Source organism: Folsomia candida, unplaced genomic scaffold, assembly GCF_002217175.1.
Source record: "Folsomia candida strain VU population unplaced genomic scaffold, ASM221717v1 Fcan01_Sc004, whole genome shotgun sequence".
Taxonomy (NCBI): Eukaryota; Metazoa; Arthropoda; class Collembola; order Entomobryomorpha; family Isotomidae; genus Folsomia; species Folsomia candida.
In genome coordinates this window covers 8,342,060-8,368,910 of record NW_019091196.1, presented here as the reverse complement: position 1 = coordinate 8,368,910, position 26,851 = coordinate 8,342,060, and the positions used below count along the sequence as shown (strand labels likewise).

The following is a 26,851-nucleotide window of genomic DNA, read 5'->3' as shown; positions in this document are numbered from 1 at the left end:
GGGACAATAATTGAATAGGAATTCCAAACTGCCATGCATGCACACAACATCAGCAACCATCCCTATTTTGTATTTTCCCTTGAGAAAAGAGAGAGAGCCCTTTGTGATCAAGTGAGAAAGAAGACGTCGCGTCCTGTAATGAATTGAATTGAAGATGATGATCATCATGAGAGCCCTTAACTATCACGCGTTCCTCTCACACCCACCCATCCACACACACCCACCACCACCCCTCCTCCTTCCCTGTAAGTCCTCGTATGGTGGAAACGGATAATAGATTTGTGGTGATTGGGATCGCATTCCACTTCCAAATAATAATTGGATAATGGGAAAGTTGGGACAACATAAAAAGAGACGACTAAAAAGAGAGAGAGATACGGATATTTTGTACATATATTTGGAGGCATTCCTATTCCGTTGATTTAGAATAGAAGGGTTTGCTTACACACACACATTTTGTCCGGGATGTCATGCAGGTTCGAGATAAAGATAAAATAAAAATAAGAATAAGATGACAAAAAAGAAGAAGTAAGACTTCCACTTCTGGAATTTACTCGTCTTCCCATTGTTGTTGTGATGGGGAGTGACCATGCATAAAAATTGGGAAGGAGGGCAGCAGCAAAACAATCACATTTAGTACAATGTAAATAAATATGAGAGAGTAAACGGAAGCATTCCTATTTGTGTGATCAGCATCTCATAAAATATAAATTTCCGAGTATTTTCTCTACAAAAACAATTGTTTTGATTCAGAAGAGGAAGATAAATTCTGTGACGCAAATCATCCTCTGAGAAGAAAAAAAACAAGGCTCGTCTCCAACTGCTAAAATTGGCAAAAAGTGGAGAGAAGAAGAATCCTAAATCTAAAGAGTCCAGAGTCCGCAGCAGAAGCAAAGATAGTAAAAAAATGCCTTGACAGAGTTTAGTCGTCGCGTTGGCGTATCTTTTATGTAACGCTCTATATTTTTTATCCCCACATTTTTTGCTTAATCCGACTACATCTCATCATTTATTTTTGGGAAAAGAACAAGCTTCCCACCCAGCCACCCAACCCGTGTACACGAAATATCGCTCCATACAGCCGCACTACCACGATTCCTATCGTTTTTTGCTAATTTTGTCAAGTCTCAATTTTTTGCCAACAGATTCATCACTTCCCCATAAATCTTCCATTCCACAACATCGTCGTCGTCTTGGTCGTCGTCATCCCCCAAGTAAAAGGAGTGGGGAAAAAAAGCTGGAATAAAATCCACTCTTCTCGGCGTGGCAAATGGAAAAGTAAGTAAGTAAAGTCATGTAAAGTAAAATATTCACAATTCTCTTCACGTTTACACTATGTGTATTTCTTCTTCGTGGTGCATCATTTCATGACCATGACTTATTACACAGCTTCTCCAAGAAGTACTACTCCTCGAGCTACATACATAAATGCATGCACTTTTTTATCCCCGTCCATTCCATTTTTTGCTCATTCATACATTGCTCCTACAGAAGAAGAAGAAGTTGCTGGAGGAGCCACACAATTATTACACAAGTTTCCAGCAGCAGCAAGCAGGATCGAATCCAAGAGTAAAAGTCTCCTTGTGGAGGCATCATCACAGAATAAAAAGAGCCGAAAGAAGAAGAAGGGATCAGCTTTTTTATCCCGTGTTACACAGTCTTACCTCATCTCAAATGGAGGAATATTACACATACACAAACCCAATACCTATCTAAATACGAGCTACGTACGTACGTATTCCTCATGGCCAGATTTTAGATGGGTCCCTAATGTGAATGTGATGTGAGTCGCTGCACTTTTTACGCCACGAATGGGAAACACTTTTCGTTTTTCTTGTCAGTCTCACTCAGCAGAGAGAGATGGAAGAAACAGAACTGACGACTCTCTCTGGCTCAATGTGCCCCATAATATTTGTTTGTTTAATAAGGAGTAGCTGCAATTAATTAATTCAGTGTTATTATGTAATCATCATCGTCATAAGTAGATTGTGTGCCAAGTGCTTTATTTATTTATGTAAGTAACGATACTTGGTCAGGTTCATGACTTTGACTTGGAGCAGATTAGATTGTTGTGTGTTAAGTAATAAACATAATAATTTAGAGTAATACTTTTTTTTACTGGGTGTGGACAAGTTGAGATTTTGAGATGGTTTTTTTCTCCTCACTGCTGCATTGGGATTTCTTTGAAAGGTGTGTGTAGCAGAAATATAAATAAATAAATTGGAAATTAGAAGTAAACCAGGTAAGGCGTTTTTTTTATATTTTGACAAATTTGTTTTTTTCCTCGTGTGCAAATTCACCGTTATTTTACTAGTATTATATTATCATCGTTTCGTTCATTTAAACCTGCCCTTCTTTTGTTGTTATTATTCTTCTGAAATTTATTAGTGTTTTGTTTTTGTCTCATCTGTAAACGGCGACATTATTACTGCAAAAAAAGAAAACGTTACTCGACGCACAATAATATTTTTTTTGTTCACACTACCAACAAAATAAAATAACTGGTTACACAAGCAATAAAAATTGCACGTTAAATGAGGCTGGCATTGTTAAAAATAATTCATCAATAAAATTGACGATTTTCTCTACGAAAATCGTAACAGGTTGTCGTTAGGCTTAAAAATCTGGATCAGATCCTTTGTCGCATTCATGTCGCAAAAAAACGGGCATTATTCTCATACGCCGGTTGATACAGAATAGCGATTACTTACATAAAAATAATAATCTTACCGTAGTTTAATTTAAGATTAGTTTACTTTTTTTGCCAAGTTGTGTGTATGTATTGCATAATCAGCAACTTAAAATATTACACAGAGTATTATTTATTCATTGCCTTATTTTATGAGGCAGAATAAATTACTAGAGATTTTTTGTCGCTCACAATGATGTGATCCACAAAATAAAAATTTATATACAGTGCGCGTGGGTTGATTGTTTGTTGGTATTTGTAGTTATTGGTTGGTGTCACACAACACATTACGAACGATACAAAAAACTTATCAAATTGTTTTGTATGGGCTGCACATAAATAAATACATACAAGTACAAGTAGGAGCTTTTACTCTGTATCCATGTGCTGAAGGTGCAGTTGGGAGCAGCAGCAAAAAGTATGAAATGTGTCCGCTTAATAAAAAGGACAAGGTCACTTATTGATGATGCAGAATACAATTTATTTAAGAGGAGAGAGAGGGGCAAAAAAATCGGGAAATTGTCTCCACCACATAATACCACTCTCCAAACTCTTTTGTGTTTAATGGTTCTTGTCCCATTATTGCAGAGATTGAATAAGAGTGTTCTTTTTTATATAAAGAGATTTAATAGTATTGGAAATGTAATTTTCTTCCACGACAAAAAAGGCATGATGTTGATTTAAACACTGGTCTCAATTTAATGCGTGGATTTGATATTTTATTTCTTTCCCTTATTTTTTTACGACAGTTTTTAATCTGACTGTAAAATTTTATTTGAATCGATATCAATCACCAGATTACACACATATGGAGTTGAATGTCCAATAATTCATGAATAAAAAGCCGAGATGATGATCTTCTCACATGGTATTTTTTTCTGGCTGAGTTTCATTTCGCTCTGCCACACGGTCAGCATGGGCTCAGACAGAGATAAAATATCCCACAAGTACACATAAGACAAGGTCCAACCAAAAAGTACATGATGTAAAAAAAGCTTGGATTAAATTCCAATTCAATCACTTCACTGGCTGCGTGTATGTAAGATGTGTTTGTTGGCAGAAGCGAGTCCAATTCGATACCAGAGAGGAAGAAGAATCGATTGACCCTGTCATGGGTACTTGAAAGAGAGGAGGAGGAAAAAAAACGAGAATCAACCAACCAACCACCTTCTCAGGTTTTTCTGTTTTTTTTTTATTTCAGGACCCACGAGACCCACAAAAAATTGGATGATAGATAATCTCAATCTCGTAATACTGTAAAAAGCTTTTACACAAAAAAATACTAAAGGAAGGAAATGGAGAAAGTCATCCGAGAACCGCCGCCTCTTCTCCAATCCGATTTTCAGATCCAAACAATCAAACGTGACCGAACGCTGAGTCCTCATAGTAATAATCCCTCCCAAAATTCGCTCAACTTTAGTATGAAGAATTTAACCTCGTCCCCGTCAAATCATCGTGCCATGCACCATAATCATCTCAACTCTTCTTCCTCGTCAACTTCTTCTTCCGAACGTAAATCCCCACACAATAATGGATCCCCATCGCCCTCACCCACCACCAAGAATGTCGGCGTGGGAGCGAACCTCCTCCAGCAACAGCGTCACTCTTCCGCCCCCGTCGCTGTGGGACATGGTCACTTCGGGTCTATTAATGGACCTTCATCCGTCTCCATCTCTGCCGCTACGAACAACAGGAATGGGGTTTCGAGTCCGCAAAGTTCTTCACCCACGCCACTCGGTGAAAGCAGTAAGTTACATATTTTTCATAGCAGCAAAATGCTTATTTTTATCCAACAGTCTCATAAAAAACGGTGACTCGTCTGCTGCTGCCAGACTTTTTCATGCCGAGAGTTAGTCCATCACTGGAAAAGATCTCATGTTCCTCATTATGCATTCTTTATTGGTCCATTGTTATGTTGGCGTATGATGGGTCGTATCACCCTGAAAAATCTACGTACACACATTTCTTCTATCCGTATGAATGACGGACTTACCCTCCCTTCAAGCAACCATTTCTCTAACTAGCTAAATGAGAAGGACCAAAGCTTAACTTAAGTAGTCCGTCGGACAGATTGAGTGTATTGAGTGTCTGAGGGGCACAGGTCAGCATGTTCACCTCGGCTGGTGGTAATGCACTCCAAGAGGGGAAGAGTGGATTGATTTTCCAGGCGAGGCAATACCAATACAGTAAATCTTCAGAGGGCAGTTTTGAAAAAAAAATCTTCTACTGGACGAGATCCTGACTCGACGAACGAACCTATTTCTTCTCACATAAAAACAATGGGATGCAAATGAAACGAAAAGATAATAGCAATAGGAATACAATTATTATAAAAGTTTGGAAATATAAGGGCGGCTTCTTGCTTCCATTAAGATTCCAGGTTTTTATTTACAAACCGAAGAGCTGCATGTGGAGTTTGGTGGTCTAGCTCTTTTACCTTACACATCGCATATGTACAGGTTCGTTAGTAAATAGTATGCATTCACCACACCCAACAATCTATAACTACTTACCTGCATAGCTACTAGTTGGATATGTGCATACGTTATTCTGACCGTGACGACGACAACGATATCAAGCTGACTATGCTGCATCATCATCTACATACTGAACCAAATTTAAATTTCAAACTGTACAGACAAAGAAGAAAAGTAGTAGTCGTTCATACTTGGTTAGTTAGTGGTTAGGAAGCTCTTCTTCGTTTTCACTGGAGCACTTTTTGTCCACATTCTTCCCCCTTTTATGGTCCTTGAGCGATAAATTATCACTCTCCTTAAGACTAGAGGATGAGGATGATATGCTGTTATGATGATGGCGAGAAAGGCAGTTATGGTCAATGGGGAAAAGTGTGAGTTGGGTGCTGGGCAGGTAACTAATGGTCCAACTAATACGACTTCCACTTGACCTCAGCTCCTCGAAAAGTACCATCACCACTTGACACATTGTTATGTCATGCCCCGATGTCAGACAATGTGTCATCTTGCAGAGAAACATGAACATATCACGGCTCTCTCTAGGTCATCCACACAGGTGCACAAAAACTGAGGTACTTTTGTGTGTGTACCTCCACATATAAATATTGTGGAAAGAAATGCAGTGATCCGAAAGCGGTAAATTCCTTGGATCAGTTTTTTTGTGGTACTTATTTTTTCCCATTTTTTACCTTAACAAGATAATCCAACAACATGCCAGGCCAGGGTTCCACCCTTTCTTAATTCTTGGGTACATACATAACTTGTATCCAGTTGCTGTTGTAGGGGATCATCGTTAAGCAAGATATCAGATCACGGGCCAGGGATCAAATGACAAGAGACATGATGGACGAGCCAGATCAATTTTTTTTCTCCTTTTGTCCACTCTTTTGGAATAATATGCCTGTCATAAGTCGGTCTATGTATCGGATAGCATAGGGAGAAAAATCCCTTGCATACCGAACATAAATTCTGTACCTATCTCCCTCTTTACCCACCTACCCATTAAAAAACTAATGATAATTAATGTAGATATTGTACGGACATGGAATTTCAACATGTTCATGTTCCACTATAAGTTATAAAGAACATTCTTCTTGTCGTCATCCATTCACAAAAAACATTTAGAACATCAAACATACCTCTTCTCCATCCATATCCCGGCTAATCATCACATTAAAAGGAACAAGAAACAATAAAGTTTAAAGGATGAGGAGAACATCACAAGATACAACACATGGAAAGCAAGGAAAAAGGAGTAGGTTATAAACAAGCCGACTTTTTAACTCGAAAAATCTTTTTAAACAAAGGTGCTAAAATCTTTAGTGTTCAAAGTATTTCTTAAAAATCGTTAAAAACAAGAGAATTTCCTGCCCTACAAAAAATTAAGAGCTGACGAATCTACCCATTAAGTAAGTATATATAAGAAAGACTAGGAGATGATGATGGTTAGAAAATAATGTTAACCCTCCGAGTAACCCCGGCATGGAAAAAAACGGTCTATTGTTTATTGTTTGAGATGAAATGGTGATGGTACTGCTGCTGGTGGGTAAAAAAATGGGTAGACGATAAGAAAGAGAGTTCTTAAAAGTCATATCCGCTTGAGAAGAAAAGATGAAATATAATAATAAATAATAGGCATTTAATTTGTGAGGGTTCAGGTTTCTAAAAGCCATGTCTAAAAGTTGAGAAAATAACAACAATGTGATTTAACACGAAGATGACTGATAGCCATGCTAATTCTTAAATTAAACAAGTCAAATTTACTTTTTTTTAGACCAATCCCCATATTCCTCAGTCTCGTGCCCATCGCCATCCTCAGGGGTCAACCTCAGTCTAAAAGATGGCAACAAGGGTTTAGCCGGAGGAGGAGGGGTCAAAGGTCGTATGGCGATGGGGCGACCACCACAAACGGTACCAGCAGCAGCCTCGTCAAGTCCGAAGGGTGGTGACGCCCCACCCACAACCACACCTGCCGTCGCGAGCAAGATTGTCAGCCAAAATGTGAACGGCACTTGTAAGTTCTCATGATTATTAATTATTATTCACCCAATTTTTTTCGCTTTTATTCACGCTACATTGCATGCCTGTGTGTATTTAGCTTGTCACATTTTTTTTAGCATGCGAATCAGTTGTTGTTCGTGGTCGTGATAGAATTTGCAATGTCAGCAGTAATAGCTTAATTTGTACAGGTAGGATTTTTTATGTACTGAAAAACCCCCACCTGGCCTGGTTTGACCGTACCGTCAGATTTCTATTAATTCTCACCGGTTCAGGTTTTTGCCATCAATCATACCTTTCAGGCATAATTTTGAATTGCTGTGTATCATCCAAAATTACAGGGTATCATTTTAATTAGAATTATATAAATTTAGACAAGGTTTATTGGGTATATTTCTTCTCGAATAATTCGCACCTAAAAAATTTATAGAAGGAAAGAAAATCAGTGTTACGTATGAAACTTTTCCATGACTTTTCCTCATTGTGAGTCATTACGTACGTACAGACACAGACATATTTAGACAAATTGATCAAAGCGTTGGAAAGTAAAGGAGAGAAAATAAGCCACCGTCCGTTTGGCCAAACATTAATAAACGGAATATTATTAAAAGACCTACCTTTAAAGTGAACTTGTTGAGGCCGGTTCTCACCAATTGTTCTGCAACCTCTCTCCTTAACAATATTTCGTAGGAGGAGGAGGAGGAGGGATGACGACGTCTTATTCTAATTGGTGGCTTTTGACTCGACTTTTTTTGCAAACAAGAAGTCCGACTAAAATTTTGCACTGGGTACATTTTGGCACGCATGCAATATTTATATAAGTACAACTTGCTTACTGTAGGTCTGGGCTAAGGTCCTACCTACATTTTAAAATCACATGATGCAGAGTCGACCTCAAAATGCACGTGTCGCAAATACACATATCTTACTTATTGTTACCCACCAAAAGTACAACAAGGGACCTCGATTTATGTTTATGTAAGGAAAGTCGCATCATATAAATAAAGTGCAATTATGTCCGCTAACAAAGTCTTCTTGTGAGTTTTTCTAAGAGGTCGCACATTTTTCTAAGAATTCTTGAATGTTCAGTCTCATTTTTCCTCCTTCTCCTTCTTATCACTGCTCAAAAAGTTGCATTTCTCACAAGTGCGTCATTCAATTAAATTAATACTGACCCGTATAAATACATACAAATAGATAATGACTCAATTCACGGATCAGAAATTTTACAGTTTTCCTATCCTAACTGAACTCACAGGAAGATAATCACACTTCAAAACTGCTTTTACATAGGTACATAATTTCCAGTTAAATTTACTCATCACGATAAAATCCTGGAAAGCTTTAATAACATTTAATCACACTCCTTAATCATCCTGACTAACCAACATTGTTGCACAAAGTTGCAAACACTCGTCATACACGTACAGATAATCGCCACCCTGATGAATACAGTATGACTGCATAGCATTAACAATCGAAATTCCTTGGAATTAACTAACTGCCAAGAATTCAGATTTATGGATGATATTCATTGCAGCTTAATAATGAGAGAGTAGGAGTGAATCGTACTTACGAACGTACATACATATGCAGAAAAGTAGTGGTTAATTTCGACTATTTCTTGTCAGTCAACTTATTTTTTCCAGGTTACATAACCATAAAAAATTATTTTCGTTATATAACCAACTGGTTTTTGCATTGAATCGAATCAAACCAACCCAGCCAAGACAAACCACATACTACGATCACCGTCACTTAAACCAACATCAACAAAACCACCGCAGCAGCAGCAGCTTCAGCATTATACAAATCGTACCGAGTCTCAAACAGTAATGAACAAACTCACATATTTTAACCAGACCCAGAAAAGTAAATTTTTACTTGAAAAAAAGCCAGTTTCTTTCAACTACTTAACTTATCATGCAAAAGCAAGGAACAGATTACATACTCACCATTCCGTCTTCTTGTAATTGCAATTGTTTTTAATGCTAAACTCAAATTTATGACGGTTAATTTTTTTATTGGAAATCTAATTGCTTGCTAAAGAACATACAACATGCCGATAATCTTATATAAGAATGATTGCAACGCAATCATGCGACGACGCCGACCCCATTCACATAATCCGAATTTCTACACCGTCTCGATTTCCTTTTGCGTCACAAAATTTTCAAAATCATAACAATAATAAAAGGACCTGTGGACCTATTTTATTTTATTGCGGGTAAAATAACCGGTTGCCTAAAATTACTAGACGTTATGTTACATAAAAGTTATGCTATCCGGTAAATGAAGAGCATGCTTTCCGTTATCATACTTACATACACTTGAATAATGACAATTGTAGAACCAGATTTATTCAAATTTTGAAATCACGCCTGCTCATTTTGGACTTGAAGTGTTAATTAATTTTATGCCGTGAAGGAGATAAAAGCTCAGTTGGAAAATTCAAGTCCAAACATAGTCAAACTTTTTACCCAACCGGATGAATAAATTCATTTCCTTCCTTAAAGAAAATTTCAATTTACACGTGTACTCCATTCTGTTCAATTAATTTCTCCTAAAAAAAGAGGGAAGAAGAAACAACCGCATTTCTGGGTACATTTCTGGTACCTTGAAACGTTATGTGCATTATTAAGCCACCCATTACCTCGTTAAATACAATGTTTCACATACCCACAAAAAACAAGCCAAGTACGCTATACAGAGAAACATTTTATACAACTCAACTAACCAAACTCTCCTTGAAATTGCAAAAATTCCTTACAAAAAACTGTAGAAAAAAGATGAAAGAATTTTTGTTGTTCGATGTACAACAATGACGAGGCGAGCTGACTTCTCGCATTTTTAGTGGATATACCTACAATATTAACAGAAAAGCAGTAAAAACTCATTCATTATTATGCATACGCGAACAACTAAAACCTCCTAAGTCACTTAGCAGGACGAATAATATGAATGACATGCCATTTTTTTGTAATAAATGTACATATCTGTCCGTGGTTGTACTTATGTATAGTGCTGCAAAATATATTTGGCTAAAGAGCAGCAGCAGAACGAGATTTTTTTATCGTCGACGACTAATAATCCATGAACCAGGTCCCATTAGCGAGTGAGTAGTCAATGTCACTGCACAAAGGGAATTGACAGGTAACTAATGAACATGAAGGGAACTTTAAGGCCACACCACACACACACAGGTAGGCAGACATCGACGAGGTGGTGGTGGTGGTGACCAATTCAATAGTACAGATAATATATTATCTATATGCTTACTTAACAGCGATCCAAATGGTATCGGTATTTTTATTTATGTAACGTAACGAATGTGAGTAAGTAAGACCCAATGTCAACCTATAGTAAAACTCTCAGGGTAAAAGTATCGAGTAAAAAATGACCCAATTTGTCATTCTTCGTCCACACTTCATTTATTATTATTTTCTATTCTTTCCTCTCTCTCTTTCCAATAACAAGGCTGTGTAACGCGTAACTTTTTTTGCACCAATATAAATAGCTATTCCACTCCTCTCGCTATTAAATGAAGGATTTAATTGTGTCGGAATTATATAAGCTTTAATAATATTAATTATTGCACTTACATAAGCTCATTTTCAAGGTTTTTTTCCAGACTTTTCAAGTATTTTTATTATGCAGTGGTAAATACCAATAAAATGTTTTCATACTAAATTCTGCGGAGGAGGATGATGTGATGGGTGAAAAAGAAGAGTTGAGAAAACTACAAACTTTTTTAATAACCCATTCCCCAATTTTGAGCCCAAATTCATCACATTATTAATTAAACAGAGTTCGTTTAAATCCTCTGTGACCCTCGGCGTCGGAGGTTAATCAGTCGGAAGAAATTCAATTAATTTTCATCACTCGACTTTTCTCAACCCTTTTTAAAAGAGAAAAGTCTACTGAAATCTGAACTGTGGAGCCGGCGGAGAGCAATTTACTAAATTCGCTCCAGGTTAACCATACCCATTCGTCATGGACGTTAACGGTTGGAAGTTGGAAGTTCTCCCCCCATGCAAATATTACTCTGATTCATTTATTATTATTATTGTCATATTTCTTGCCTCGTAATTAAGATTAAAGTCATGCTGACTCAGTTTCATTTTTTAACTCTTGTGAATAATAAGTACAAACTCATCCCGTGCATATTAATGGGATGAAAGCATACATAGAATTCAGTGACAGTTACGAATTCTTCGTCTCGTTTGGATGGAGGAAGAATATTCACACACGTTGAGAGATAAAGAACTGATCTCGTTGTACATACATAAAATAAAAAGCCAGTCGCTCTCTCTCTCTCTGGACATAAAAAAGATTTTGAATGTGAATGCACTTTTTGTTTAAATGTAAATTGGACAAGATTTTAGTTTTGGAGATTCACCCCACGTACTGAAGTCCATCCATCCATCCATCCGAGGAAGAGGAAGAGAAGAGAGGGTGAAAGACTATAAGTTTGGTTGAGCAAATAAAGAATAAATAGTTAGCTGAGGTTAGGGAGACATTTACATGTGTGCATATGCATATGGCTGTAAAAAGCAGTGATATGATCTCATCCACCAAAAAGTCTTCTCATCATTATCAGGAAAATGATGATGACGATGATGAGATGTTGTTGTATGGAAGGAATGAAATAATAAAATTCTCTCCAGTCGAGACTGGCTGGACCGACTGTGACACGTACGTTTATTAATCTCTGGATAAAAAATGTAGCATTTCTTATGCAGATTTTTAGATTCTCTTTATTCTCTTCATTTGATAAGGGGTGAGAGGATGAGACAATGGGGTCGAAGTTTAGTGAGGTGAGATATTTACATACAGACGTAGATACACATGATAGCTAAATTCAGTGTAAACCAGGAAATTATTTAGGTTAAATTCTACTACTGAAAATTATTTTATCGATTAGCTGAAGATGTAATTTAAGTATTTTTACAAAAAAACTTGTGTGAAATTGGGTAGATTTTTAAAAAATCGGTAAATCAGGACGCACCCCTCTGCATACTAAAGATTCTAGTATTGTTGTTGCGTATAGATTGTTAAGGTTCGGTGTGGTATGGGAAGTAGAAGAAGATGAGAATGTGATGAGACGCCTCTCATCTCGGTGATGAATATGCATGAGATTAAAGGAGTTGGAACAATTATCACAAAGCCAACAGGACCCACCCTCCTTGCTCAAGTATTCAAATTACTTGAAATTTAAATCTCAATGCAACATGTTTAGAAATTTTAACTCAATGTTTAATCTCGAATGATTTATTACTTCTTTTCACCAGAAGTGAAAGAAAGAGATTATTTTGTTGAATTGCATTTTTAATTTCTTCCCAGCACATAAGCCTCACGAGATAAAAAATAATGCCAATTCACTTCACTACACTTACGATCCTACTGGACAACAAGTTTCAAATACAACTCTACTACGAAATATTTCCTGACTTACAAAACTTTCTCAATTAAAACGGTACATTTCTCCATCTCCATTTCATGTCTCGACTCTAATAAAACTTAATTTAAACTACTTTAACCATAATTTAGTAAAAATTGTTCCAATCTTGGAAACGATCTGACCCCTGCAATCATAACCAAACCATGTCACGCCACGCATGCCACCACCACCAGACACTGCCAAACCACCGTGTTCACTTTTTATTTTATTTTTCTTATCAAAACAACGACCGCACTATGCACCGTACAGATATCTATGTATATTTTCTTTTCTAAGAGATTCTCGGAGTCTCTGGATTTCTTCAATAATTTTAATATTTTTTTCCTCCACCGTCTGCCAGTCTATTCACGATGATGATGATGATGATGAGGAGCCAGCTTTGTTTAAGGGAGCGATTATTTACTCACTTTTACCCTCCAGGCAGTTACTACGTAGGATTCGGCCCTTGGATCTGGGATGAAAGGGTCGGGTGGGTTCTTCGGAACTCTTCTTTATGAGAAAAAAAAACTCTCATTTTTTGTCCATTATATTTCTTCTTCTTCTTCCCGTGCTTTATATTTCTCAAATATATTTTACTTTTTGGTACGTGCTTCGCTTCCTTAAAAACCACCTCATGCACCAAGATCAGAGTTCACATTTAAATTACACTCATTTCATCCCATCTACCACGACGAGGGAGAAAAGTTGGTAGAATACGAGGAAAAAAAAGTTCTCATTCTCCTCAGGGCTGATTAGATTCGAGATCATCATCAAAAATCCAACTATTGTTTCCGGAGTTGTGTAACAATAATTGGGATGCGTTGAGATATATGCCTCGAGCTAATGTGTATCCGCTCATATTGTTCGAGTCCAGTATGAGACATAAATAAAAAACGGGGATGCCTTTATAATAATGCAAAGGGAAAAAAAGAAAGTTCTTCTTGTGCCATAAATCTCTCTCCACTCTTGAACGGCTCACAACAAGGAGTATCCAAACAACCCCTGTGGGTTGGGTTGCCACACAATTGTACAAAAATATTTAAAAATTCGTCTCAAAAACATTACTTCTCATGCAGTATGGAGATAAAGTTGGAGACATTTTTTATCCAAATTCTTCCCAGTGCATGTTATTTTCTTTGAAAGTTTTTAGAAAATAAATAAACAAGCCGTGTTGTTGGACAAGTTTAGATTTAGAATATTAGACGGACATCCTTTATTTTCACACCTCGGGTGTCTCATATCACAGAGATCTTGCAGCAGGGAGACACAACCATTAACCTTTTACTGCTCCTGCTGCTGGACAAGTACATAAGTAACAAGACCTGTAAATCACGGCGTGATGGTTGTACATTTAAAATGTCAAATTTGAGTAAACTTTAGTAAAGTAAATAGGCCTCACTAGTTCACTACTGGTCTGGTTGGTGTGTACATATGTATAACTATTTAACAACCGTTATATATACACAAGTTTGGTGGACACACTGAACTGATGGCTGAAAAAAAGCTTGGAAACTTATAATCTCAAAGAGAAATATACTTTCTTTTTTGTGATGCAGATCCAGAAATTAATCCTTCTTCAAAAAAACCACATTGAAAATAAGAGTTTGCGGATCACGGCAATATTTGAATATTTACCATGCGTGAGAGTGCTTGTTCCTCGTCATTAGTGCCGTGTCGTCGTCGCCAAGTAAAAAAATATCCCTTGAGTCCCTACTTTCAATCAGAATAATAAGGCTCTCATTTGCATCTCCATTTAATACATTGGCGCATAATGTGCGATGACACATAACCCTTCTTTCTCTCTGAAGGGATGAGTGATGATGTCGTGACGAGTGATGGTGATGAGATTGTGGATTCTTTTCATCTCGGCTAAAAACCGAGCTCCAATTTCATCAATTTAATTAAAAATCGGAACCATGCATACATACATATTTACTTACCTAAGGATAAATGTGAAAGGAGCAAAGGTGAAGATACGACAAAGAAATTAAAAAATTGTTGGCAATTGTAAAAATTGTTGGCAATTTTTATGAACTTTCAATAAAGTAGTCGCATGAACTTTCTTCCCTGTTCGTATGACACTAGAAAAACCACTGTATTTAAGTCTTGTTTACTTAAACTTGTTGTTTATTCTGATACAAAGTATATAAGACATCATGATGAGACGGCGACGCAATAAGTTTTAATTTAGAGTTACATATAAGTTCCATTAATCGGGCATACATACGTACGTTGATTGATATAGAATATCTGCATGTATGAAATCGCATAAAAGTTCATGATCCCAATGCCCAGTTGCATTAAATTGGATAATGTGCAGTGCATATGTACAGTACATACATGCAAAGATAGCTCGGCATGATAGACACATTTTGCACACTTCTTTCTCTTACTTAGGATTAGCATAGGTCGTTACAAGTGTCATGGCCTTTTAATGATGACCAATTCATTGTGCATAAGTAGTCATCTCATCATTCACCACTTGTAGATCGAATGTCTAGACGGATGCAGAACCGATGAGGATGCCAATGCATGCATTATATCGTAAATCAATAAGTTCCTACATATTTTATGTGCAGCAATTACCCTCCTTAAAATACGACTAAAGGTACTTTCTCACATCTTTTAACCTCCTCCACCCACCGTATTTACTAAAGATTTGACCCCTGATCAATAGTGATCAACTCATTGTTGACTTGGTTTAACCTCAGAAGTAGAAATGTGAGACATCGTTAGTAGTAGAAGATTTTCTCAAAATTATTGTTCTAGTTTTCCACTTTGTTCAATAACACCATCGCAAATCGGACTTATATAAGAGACCTGTTCCATTTTTTTCTCGCCTTAAAATCCTGCGCACCTAATTTAATAGTTACGTTTCGAAAGAAAAACTTGTTTGGATTTTGATTTTATGTATAATAGCAAATAAGAGCTGCTATACGGCTGAATTTAAGGGTGGAGCATCACCATTTTCTTTGATCATTCATTCAGTCGCGGATGGAGGAATAAAACGCGAAATGTAATGGGTTATCGTCATCATAATGGGATGTGACTGATGCGCTGCATGGAGGTACTACTCTCTACTTGGGTTGGCTTAATAAAATGGATAAGTTGGCAATAAATTCTTCAAGCAAACAAGTCCCGTTTGTTGTTTATTCTTTTGCACATCACAAAATAAGGAATAATCATCATGCAATTTTGTACTTCTTGTATAATTCTCGATTCAAAAGGGTTATGCACGTGTCCAATTTTTGTACTGTTGTGTCCTCATTTTTTATTCGTTTTTTATTGAATGAAGAAGTTTGATAATAATACGTGCATTCATGACGTGGGTAAAAAAAACACGGGGTATTGATTTAGTATTGGGGGCATCATATATTTATTGAGTTTCATAAGAGTCAAAGGTTGCGAAAACAAAGATAAATATGGAGAAAGGAAGCTTGCCATTTTTGGCATAGATGGAGTGGACATGTTGATAAGAAAAGAGCCGCATGGGGAAAGTTGTGGTAAAAAGGTGACCAATTTTACGGTACCTAAGTCCTGAAAAACTTTGCCATTTCTGAGCACACCATGTTATACGTAGATTTATGTATGAAACCCCATACATGGAGCAGGACAACAAGTGGTTAATATTATTTATGATCAAAATGGTCAATTATTTGATTTCATGGTTTGTTATTACCTATACATACATACATAAATGGCAGCATTATCCAATGATTGGTTCGCAACCTGCTCTACCAAAAATCCAGATTAGACCAGAAGCCCAGCTTTTATTTAGGTTTGCAAAAAATCCAGTATTTTTGCAATGCAGCAGAGAATTACAAAGGTATAATGCTGCATCAAAAAGTAGTTGACCATGAACGGGCATTTGCATGTGATGGATATATATACATCCATACATCCATCCATACATACATATTTACACAAAGGTGGGTAAGAAAAGTTACCTTGGTCATGGTCCGGCTCGAGTTCAACATTTGCTCAATCCGGTTTTTGCAACTGCGAAATTATTTTGCACATCGTAGACGTAAAAATCAGGAGACACGCTACGCTATCCCATTTGTGTTAGGCTAGGTAATGAATTTCTTGGAGATTTTCCTCCTTTTATTCTCTCAAACTAGACACTTACACAATACTTTTTGGATTTTTTTTTCATTCCTGCTGGATTATTTTTTCCTGAGAAAATCTCAACTTGAATAAATCGTAATTTCTCTACGTTCAACTTTAATTGATGAAAATTATGGTTTGACTTTGTCCGATTTTTTGTTTCTTAACTCACTTTTTGAGTGAATCAGCATAAATAAACTTGTGCAAATGTATGTGTTATGCATTACGTCTTAAAAACACATCATCAAATAACACAAGTATGTGCACACAATATACTCCTCGTTGGATTTTCCATCTCAAATTTTCATCCTCATTCTCTTATTCACTTATTCACTCGGTTATTTTTTGCATAGACAAGTTGTTGAAATTGAAATTGTTTTCGCAATCAGCATTCTCATTCTGCGATGCAGGCAGGCAGCAGAAGAAGATTATATCTCCTGTTACATCTCATTTTCTGCTTATTGCTCTCTTTTTTCAGTGTCCTTCATTCTGGAAATAATGAGAAAAATGCAGTCTCTTATTCAATCCTAATCATCATCACATGCTGACTGCCCCCCTCCGCAACAAATATGCATTGTCTTACAATCAGCTCACAAGACAAAAGATTCCTTCATCGAAAACAAGAAGGATAGCGTTTTTTTATGACTCTTATTTTTTATTCGCACACCTCCTTTATGCACATTGACATTTCGATTCGACTCTTCTTCTTCTTCGTGAACGTAACCTACCTGTGAAAACCGGGTGGTTATATAAGCAACCAGATTTTTGATGAGTGATAAAAAAATACAAAACAAAAAAAAACTTGTTTCAGTCACGTCGTCCGCAAAAGTCCAATAAGCCAAACTTTAGATATCCTCTCGAATAAGCCAATCTAATCCACTGTAGCTACATTATAAACTCGCAAGAACAATCTCCGCTTCCAAAAACATTAAAGAAAAAGAATGAAAGCAGTTTACTTTGCATGAAATGAGTAGCAAAACATGGCAAGAATAATAAAAGAATTTAATTTAATTCCTTCTAGCGTATGTAGAATGTATATTTTTCGCTAATTGTAAATGGTATGCAGCACACCATCACGAGGCACGACGACTTTTATAAAAACTAGAAACCTGAATCTTTCGGGAAAAAAAACACAAGCAGAGAAGAAATAAATCAAATCTTGAACTTGAAAAGTTGTAAAATTGTTTTATGCCGTACCATTTCCAGTGAAGTGACGTTTACTAGTTTATATTATTATTATCGGGCAGAAGAAGTGATTCACCTCGCTATTTTTTTAGCTACCCAGTATGCAAAACGTGGCAAAATTGCTAAATTAAATCAGGCTTGAAATATTTATTACGTGCAAGACCAAGTTAAAAATCGGGTTTAGGTATTACTTTAGAAAATGGTATCAGTAAATCAGTTGATCTTTGGCTTTGGATGTGATTTACTTTTTTTTCGTTATAGACGACACAAAACAAACTAGCCACACTGGTAAAATGCAATAGTGGGTTGTTATACGTTATGATTTTATTATGCGAATGACGTCAATCTACGTGAAAAAAATCAAAAACTAAACTGACTACAACTCATATGACACCCACTTTTATAGCGTTCATTTCTATCCGAATGCCCAGGTATGTGACAAGTATTGTTGATTATGCTAAAGTTTTTGGACATGTCACAGGGTTCAATGTGACATTTGATAAAAGAATTTCAAAATGCAACTATATTTCTCTTTGCTGAAATCGCATTTATGACAATGCTAATTTTTTTACGGAAATTTATTATCTTTTTCTATAAGCTTTTTTCAGTAATCCTTCGTTCATATTTACTACGCAGTTTTATATAATTACGTTACTATTAAGGAAAATATGTCTCAAATGAAAATATCTCACATAAATCTTGCACCATATTTCTCAAACACTACTAACCTTGAGTACTACATTTGTACATAAGTACTTACATAAATATTTTTATTTTGCATAGATTAACAAATCATAAGTACACACGGAATTATAATAATTACTAGTCTCCAGCCACCATAAAAAGATTTCATGTAACGATAACTCTATATTGACAATGGTCAATGAGAACTCGTACCTCTATTTCAGTCAGAAGACTGCTACCTGAAGCCCATTAAAAAATGATTCAAATGCTCATCAGTCAATAAGAAATTCCTGACCTTTCCTTACATCACAATTCAATTTGCTAGCAATAAAAGTGAAAGAAGAGTAGTTGCATATATTTTTTTATGACACCTCTTATACAAACATAGAACTTGCTAAAAATGCATTCAAGCTATAATAAGGATAAATCTCCCTTAAAACTAATTATTTTAGTTAATTTCCTTCCTAATAGCCACAGACACGTCACTAAAGACCGTGTAATAATTGAATACGACGGTAATTAGTGTGGGATTTTTAGGAAAAGTTTATCGCTTTTCCATCAAGATTGCACTCTGTACTTGTACACATTTTCTTGTCTCAGACTGTAATTAAGTAATATAAATAATACCAGGATGAGTTCAGCTTCAGCACTTCTCCTATACAAACAGATAAATGAGCTGATATAACAGAATAATATACATACTGCGTGGTCGTCGGGTGTTCAGGTCAGTCCAAACCTTAACCTTTCCTAACCTTTATTGAATAAGCAGCCAACAGCAATTCCATTCCAGCTCTTGAAAGAAGAAAAGCGAGAGAGACAGACTTTTAACAAGACGGCGGATTAAATGCATACATAAATTTTATCAAAGCCTTCTCATCCATAAAAGTTGCAAAACGAGAAAGGAAGAAAAATATGTATGTATGTATAGTTGCCATTTTAAGATCGCATCCTCTTCTTCAGCCAGCTCAACATTTTTCTAGTTATTGCCTCGCAAATCAGCATACTTTTATTAGAGAGTCGCTTACTTATACCCTGTTAAAAAATGTTTTTGAGTGGAGGAGGTATTCATCTAAAAGAAGTTTTTTTTCCTCTGTAAAGTTGAGAGTTTCATGACTTTTTAATCAAATTCACATCAATATCGCATGTCACGGCTTGCAGCAGTATGCCCTTCATCATTCATGCAGTTACAACTTTGGACCGAGAGCACTTTTAGGAATGAATTGATCTTTTGTCCTCTCATACACAATCTGTCCTGTCAGATCAGATGTAAAATTTTTCGAATGAATATTTTTGCACAGTTTCATTTTTTTTTTAAAGAATTTGACATTTCATCATGAATAATTTTAAGATGGTAATAACTATTTTCAAGTATTTGAAAAGTGTACATGTAATATTTTACGAGCGAACAAGAGACAAATTAAATAAGCCTGATTCAGATTGCAACATCTATAAAATCCCAACCACACCATCTCGGATTATGTTGATTATGAACTTTTGGCTGGAATTATCCAAACAGGTTTGACTTTGAGGAGGTCAGGTTATCTGTCTCCACAATTTTTGCGATTATGCAGTCATACCGAAACAGACTTATAGATACGGATGGACGGATAAGAAAAGCTATAACTTTTGCATGCACAATAATATGAAAAAGTTGGCCTTGGTTAAGAAATCCATTCCATTTTCTCCTTACTATCAGCATGGACTAACTTGATGCTATAATAACGAGTGTGTGCAATGTAATATGAGACCTGTCGTATCCAGTCAATCAATGGTGGTTGGTTGGTTATGGGGTGCAATAATGTTGAGATGGTCGGGGTTCGCGATCTTAATTCACAACTTTAACAACTCCCAACCACCTTTTTCAATTCGATTTTATTATTGCCAACTCCAATACGAATATCAACCAACCACAGGTCGAATGCAAATTTTATTACTTACACAACCCAGAAAAATCCTTTGGTAATGCAAACAAGTCTAGATAACCCGCGACGCTGCACATTTTTCGTTGCAAGTCTGAAAATTTTGCAAACTTAATCAAATTTGAGATGCCATGCAATCCAATGGAATGCAATAAGCTGTTGAATGGATTATGTACATAAATGAATTGTACTTATATGACTGCATAAGGAAAAAAACGATGAAAAATCATTTATTTGCATATTCAGTCGTATCATTCTCCAAAAGTGAAGCTGAAAAAAGTAATTATGATTTTTTTTGCAATGTGTGTATGAATGTGATGCCATGCCATCCTCAACAAGCCAAAGTACACATGAAGGTCACACAATAATCATATTATCAGTCTTCTTTTGTTAGTTGTGATCAGGAAAAAATTTGCGAGTGAATGTAATGGAAATGTGGCTCTATTTTATTTGACGTTTTATATAATTCGCGTGTGTCCACATGTAAAAAACGAAGCCTGCATGGGGCTTATGTAACTTATATAACGATCAATGTAATTGTGTGGTGTGGTAGGTAATGGTTTTTGAATGGCGTGTTTAATACAAAAGCACGTATGGTGTGTCGTGTTATGTATGAAATATGTAAGTATACCGTAGAATTGGTTATGTACATCTACACACATTGAGCCCTGATATTTGAGGTATTTGAGATCATTTTCACGGTTTTATGATGATGATGATTATGATGATTATTACGATTGCGATATTATACGGCATTGAATTCGTACTCTTTTCTCCAGATAATGAATACAGGTACATTTTTTTGCATGTCGTTTTATATATTGTGGAACCGCAACATGGATAAATTATTGCTAAATGAAGTGTATCATTCCACTGGATGATGTACTTATGTGTGTATTACTACACATATCATATGTACGTCGTGTATGTATATCATTAGGACGATAAGGTACTTTTGTATTTGAGTTGTAAAACTGGTCGAGTTAAAAAAAATTGAGATATCATCGTCTATCTGGATTGCTACAATATGCGAATATATAATAATTGCCAACTTTTGCGATAACATTATTATATATACGTACACCAAGGTTTCATAAGTTCCAATCTAGCCGAGATGCAAGGTCAGTTCCATCGCTTTACTGAGAAATCTCACATTTTTTATCATGACTGCATAAGGAAAAATGGTTCACCGTGAAGAACTTGGGCAATAATGTGCACAAGAAGTACGAAGTTGTTTTGCTCAACAGACAGGACAGAGAACAGACAGAAAAATAAAAGTTAGTAGTAGTTTTTGGACCCGAAGCTGGCTGCATCAAATGGTCACATCGTAGAAAGAAGTAGCTAAATGTACCTTTAACCTTTGTCTTAATACACAACTTACTTTGGCGAGTTTAATTTACTAATGAATTAAACACATATTTGTCTTCCTTATCAAAAACTTATTCAGACAGACGGAGAGATAAATAAAGCTCGTAAAAATTGGGATTTTCCATCTCCTTGAAATTTTCAGACAATAAAATTTGTAATCTCTCTCTCGCTGCCATTTTCTAATCCGTCAATAAAATATGTGTATGTAACATGTTACATTTCTTATATAAGGTATGCATAACTTTTTCCCCATCCGTAAAACAATGACGCTTATATAATGATGCTAACCTACCTGCGTCACTTAAAAAACTTACCAACTCAACAAAGCCATACATACATATTTCACCTAAACTCCATCCACTCCACTCTGTTCGACCCTCACATGCAACTCGTGATAGCAACTTGTCATCCAATCCCGAACAGTGTATGGATATGAATAATAACTGATAAATAATAAAACTGCAGAAAAAATAGCATCAATTTCAGGCAGTCTATGGCTGTGGATGTTATCACGTTTTTCGCCTACGTGACTCCCGTATTACATTACATATGAATGTTCGTTAGTTAGGATAAGATAGAGAAGAACGAACGCTGATCATGGGATGGCATGGTGGCTGGAAGAGTTGTTTTGCTTAATGGTGAGGAGTCAAGTTTGTTAAAAGTAAGTTAAAGTTGAATCGACTTTTCAAGTCCAGTCCAGTCGTTTCAACGCCCTCGACCACGCTGCTGCACACTGCATTCGCTCCTCTCGAGCCGTCATAACAGAAAACGTAGCATCATCTTCTTCATCGAGCTTATACACGCATATGAACATTGTTGTTATTAAATACAAGTCAAGGTGCTAAGTAAGAGTTGTTATTATTCGTCAAAAAGTGCGTCAGTCGAATACTCGGGATTTTTGTGGAAGACAAATATTTACATAAATACACAAATTATATAAGTTGTGAAAAAGTAGATATCTGTTGAGTTGAACTTTTTTTCATAATTTCGTACGCGAATGAAATAAGAAATGTTGATCAGACGAGAATTGGAAATTATGGAGCCCTCATTGGGAAAGAGTAGTGGGAGTAAAGATCAGAATAAGCTGGTCCCCACGATGGGAACGGCACGCTTGCCCTCGGCCGCTGTGGCACCGTCGATTCCTGTCCCGGTGAACGAGGGGCAGGATGTTGTTCCGAGAAAAAAGGGGATTTTGAGGAGAGGTAGAGATTTTTTTGAAATATTTTGGAGAATAGATTTCTGGGCAGCTTTTACATATTTGCTTTTATGCTTCATGATGCTGATACTCTCGCTATTTATTTCAAATGTTGAGACACTTACTTCTTGTATTGTCTGTTTTTTCTCCCCAGTAGCCCTGACCACGATCCCACGAACGGATTCGGAGCTCCAGCTATTCCGTGTCCTCCAACGAGCCAATTTACTGTCCTATTTCGACGTTATGATCGAACTCGGGGGCGACGATGTCCAACAATTGTGTGAAGCTGGGGAGGAAGAGTTTCTCGAAATTATGGCTCTCATCGGGTAATTATTCATTTATTTTTTTACTCATTTTTATATAAGTTGACTCTAAATTTTTAAAAAATTGCTTGAAAATAGGATGGCGTCTAAACCATTGCATGTCCGCCGATTGCAAAAAGCTCTGCAAGAGTGGATGTCGAATCCAGGTACGTAATACAATTTTACCATGTTTTGATCCTATCTTGCACCACTTTTCTTACTCCTCTGGGTACGAGAACAACTTAGTTTTGCGTCACTTCTATGAAATAATGAGACTAGCTGATGTGAAGTAAAAAAGCTAGCATTAAAAATCAGGTTTCTTTCATTGCTCTCTTCTTCTTCGTTTGGATGGAAGAACAAGTTCCATTTTGTATATTATTAAGCAAGACGTATAGGCAGAGAGCAATAAATCTTGATGAAATTATTTTGCTCGCAATCTTGCACAAAAAACTGAATCCATCCATTCATCCTTCTTTCATACCTGTTCTTTAATTCTGAAAAAAAATCTCCTCCATCTCCAAATCTTTTTTCCATCGCTGAATACTAATTGCAAATCTTGTTCCATCCTCAGCCCTATTTCAAACCCCCGTGCTTCCACCTGGAGTCCCTCTCATCGGGGCACCACCAGTCGGTGCGGCCCGGTCATCAGCATCATCCGGCTCCAGTAATTCCAATCTGTTGACGCCATCACCTCCATCCAGCGCGTCAACGGGGCTAGCACCACAACTCATGCCAACAACTATCCCCACGACGCGCACGTCGCCATCACTTCCTTCCTCCCAGCAACATCAACAAGTTCCCATCCGACCCATTCCATACCATCATTCCTCCGGAAATGGTGGACCTTCAGGGTCCGCTGCTGCTGCGATGGCGATTGCTGCCGCTGCAGTACAACAACACGCTGCAGCAATGTTCTTCGATACTGGGAATAAGCATAAGCTGCACATAGCCACGACCACTAATAACTCGAATGGACATCATGGTCATCACAGTTCAAATAGTAATAGTCCCAATGGTGAGTCCCTATTCTTACATAAACTTGGTTGATCTGAATCAAATATGACAAAATTCTGACGACAAAATTGATTTTCCAGGGTCTCTAAACATGCGACCTGCGCATATGAGTCCGACTAGCAATGCGTCCGTTTCCACCCTTCAGATGAACCACTCTTTCTCCAACGGCTACCACCACCACCCACCAAGACATCATCAAAATATGGATCGCCAACAGGAGAAGGAAGTCCGCATTCCTGTCGACCAAATTATTCCGTCTCACTTTCTCGAGCAGCGTATTCGCACCGCTTCCGAACCAAATAGCCCTGCTGCTTCAGAATCTCCCAGCGAGTCGGGCTCCTCCCACTCGCCAGTCCCATTCCTGCAAGAGAACGAACTCACGAAAGTGATTGATGCGGCGGAACAAATGGTGAAAACTTTGCCACCCTATGTCTTCGAGCCACAAGTACCTTCCAAGCGCAAGTTCAGCGGAGATTTTGAGGTAAGGAGCCAAATGGGACAGAATAGTGTAATTTTATTGTATGAAAGCCAGAATACAATGTTTTTTTTATCTTAATTTACAGAAAGTGATGCGACTTTCTCCAAACGATCCTCAACGGGTAGAAGAAGTCAGAAAGATGTCGACTGTCTATGGACGCGCGGACCCCAATTGCAGCACGCACCCGAACAAAAGGAAGTTTCCAAAACCTCTGACGATGCATGAAGTCTGTGTTAATGAAGCAGCCGCGCAGTTGGCTAAACATGTACCTGCTCTGCTCACTTATCGGGATGAACTTTGTGCCTTGGCGAAACAGGTGTGAATACTACACAAGAATTATGTGCTTCTATAATTAGTTTAAATACGACACCGTTTTAATTTATTTTGTTCTTTGAATGGTACAGGTTGTTCGAGACGCTGGGTTATCAAATTATTCCTCCAACCAAACCCACAACTACGCCATCGCCGTAAACAACAACAATTCCATGAGCTATATGAATCAAAATCAAATCTACACGGGAGGATACAGCAAGAAAAATAGCTCTTCTTCCTCCTCCTCAAATCTTGAACTGGCCGGATATCTCATGGGTGGGGGTAGCTTGAATGGGATCAGTAGCAGCAATGATTCTAGTGTTGCTAGTAAAAGAGTGCGTATGGATGCTGCTAATGGGATTGAGATTCAGGTATGTGTACAAAAAATACAAGTTGCACTGCATATTTACATTGATAAGGAAAATGTTATTAACTGATTTAAATTTTCTTTGTAGGAATATTCTCGACCACCATCAAACCAGAGTGACATCGTCCCATCCGACAATGCGGACGCTATGCAAATCACCCCCATTAAAAACTTGCCGAGAAGATCACCCTCAGAGGAGCATAGCAGTCCTTTACCGTTGGAGGTAGGTAATGGCTTTATCACTAAAACGGATAAAAACCACTCCCAAACTTTTACTAACAATTTTCTTTCCCACTTTTTTTAGTTGGTAACGGTCACAACCTCTGCGAACAGTAGTCCTCGTCGCCGCTCCTCCCAATCTGTTTCTCCTCCCCGTCGACTCAGCCACGAGACTGACGATCTCCACAACAATTCTTATAACAAAGCGTCCAATAATTCGGGCGTGAAGACAATGTCGATTCCCGTTTCTGGAGGAAGCATAAATATTTCACATAATAATAGTAATGACACGATTCGGGGGACTCTGATGTTGCCCATCAAGATGGAACCTGCCAATTAGTTGACTCATTACTTATTATTAGTTAAGTAAATACCAATTAAATTAATGTCATCTCTCTAATAGGATAAGTTCAACTTGGTTGTAATATCCGGCAACCGTGTGCTATAAAGTTATTATATTACCGAATAATGTATGGTTATAATTAAGTAAGATGTATTACAGTTTCAGTTAGTACAGCGATTTGACATGTTGAAATACTTGATAGATATGATAGGACAGGGTTATCCAGAATTGGTTGGGTAATCTAATCAATATATAAATTCTCCGATTCTTGATTAGCAGTTATCAGAGTTAACAGAGAATATAGTGAGCTTTATTTTTTTTCAGTCATATATAAATAAATATAACCATATCAGATGAATTACTTAATACAAGTGCATAGTAATGGATCATTACAATATTACAACGAAACGTTAATAATGTTAAACGTTAATCTCAATCCAAAGAGCTACAATTTATTTACTTTCTCCTTCGTATAATAAAAGTACATAAATAATTGAGTACATGTTGTTCCATAGTTTAGAGATTACACCACAAAAATGTGCATTTATGATATTTATAAAACTTGGAGGCATAAATGTTGCAATTATCAACAAAGTTATTAAATAAATAAACAATAGTAAAAGATATAAAAATTATAAACCAACTTACTAAATTTATTGTTTAAATATGCAACATTGCAATCGACGCGTAGATTCTTGCTTGCATTATGCATTTTCATTCTTGTTACTGCCTCATCAATTAAAAGTAGCCCAGAAAT

At 36.9% G+C, this 26,851-nt stretch overlaps 1 protein-coding gene across 5 annotated transcripts; it reads left to right on the top strand.

The window, feature by feature from the left end:
* The first annotated feature begins 1,842 nt into the window (after nt 1-1,842).
* LOC110848611 (NGFI-A-binding protein homolog) lies at nt 1,843-26,729 on the top strand. 5 transcript variants are annotated; one of them, XM_022095863.2, is made up of 11 exons: nt 1,843-2,242; nt 3,891-4,435; nt 6,938-7,177; nt 23,214-23,385; nt 23,461-23,528; nt 23,933-24,376; nt 24,456-24,856; nt 24,939-25,169; nt 25,258-25,536; nt 25,621-25,759; nt 25,837-26,001. In XM_022095863.2, the coding sequence occupies exons 2-11, from the start codon at nt 3,985-3,987 to the stop codon at nt 25,866-25,868; spliced, it is 2,457 nt and encodes an 818-aa protein (XP_021951555.1). In that variant the 5' UTR covers nt 1,843-2,242; nt 3,891-3,984; the 3' UTR covers nt 25,869-26,001. The 5 variants fall into 5 exon arrangements, with proteins under 5 accessions (XP_021951555.1, XP_021951553.1, XP_021951554.1 ...); XM_022095861.2 differs by having other exon boundaries at nt 1,847-2,242; nt 25,621-25,755; nt 25,837-26,729; XM_022095862.2 differs by having other exon boundaries at nt 1,848-2,242; nt 23,217-23,385; nt 25,621-25,755; nt 25,837-26,729.
* The last annotated feature ends 122 nt before the right edge of the window (nt 26,730-26,851 follow it).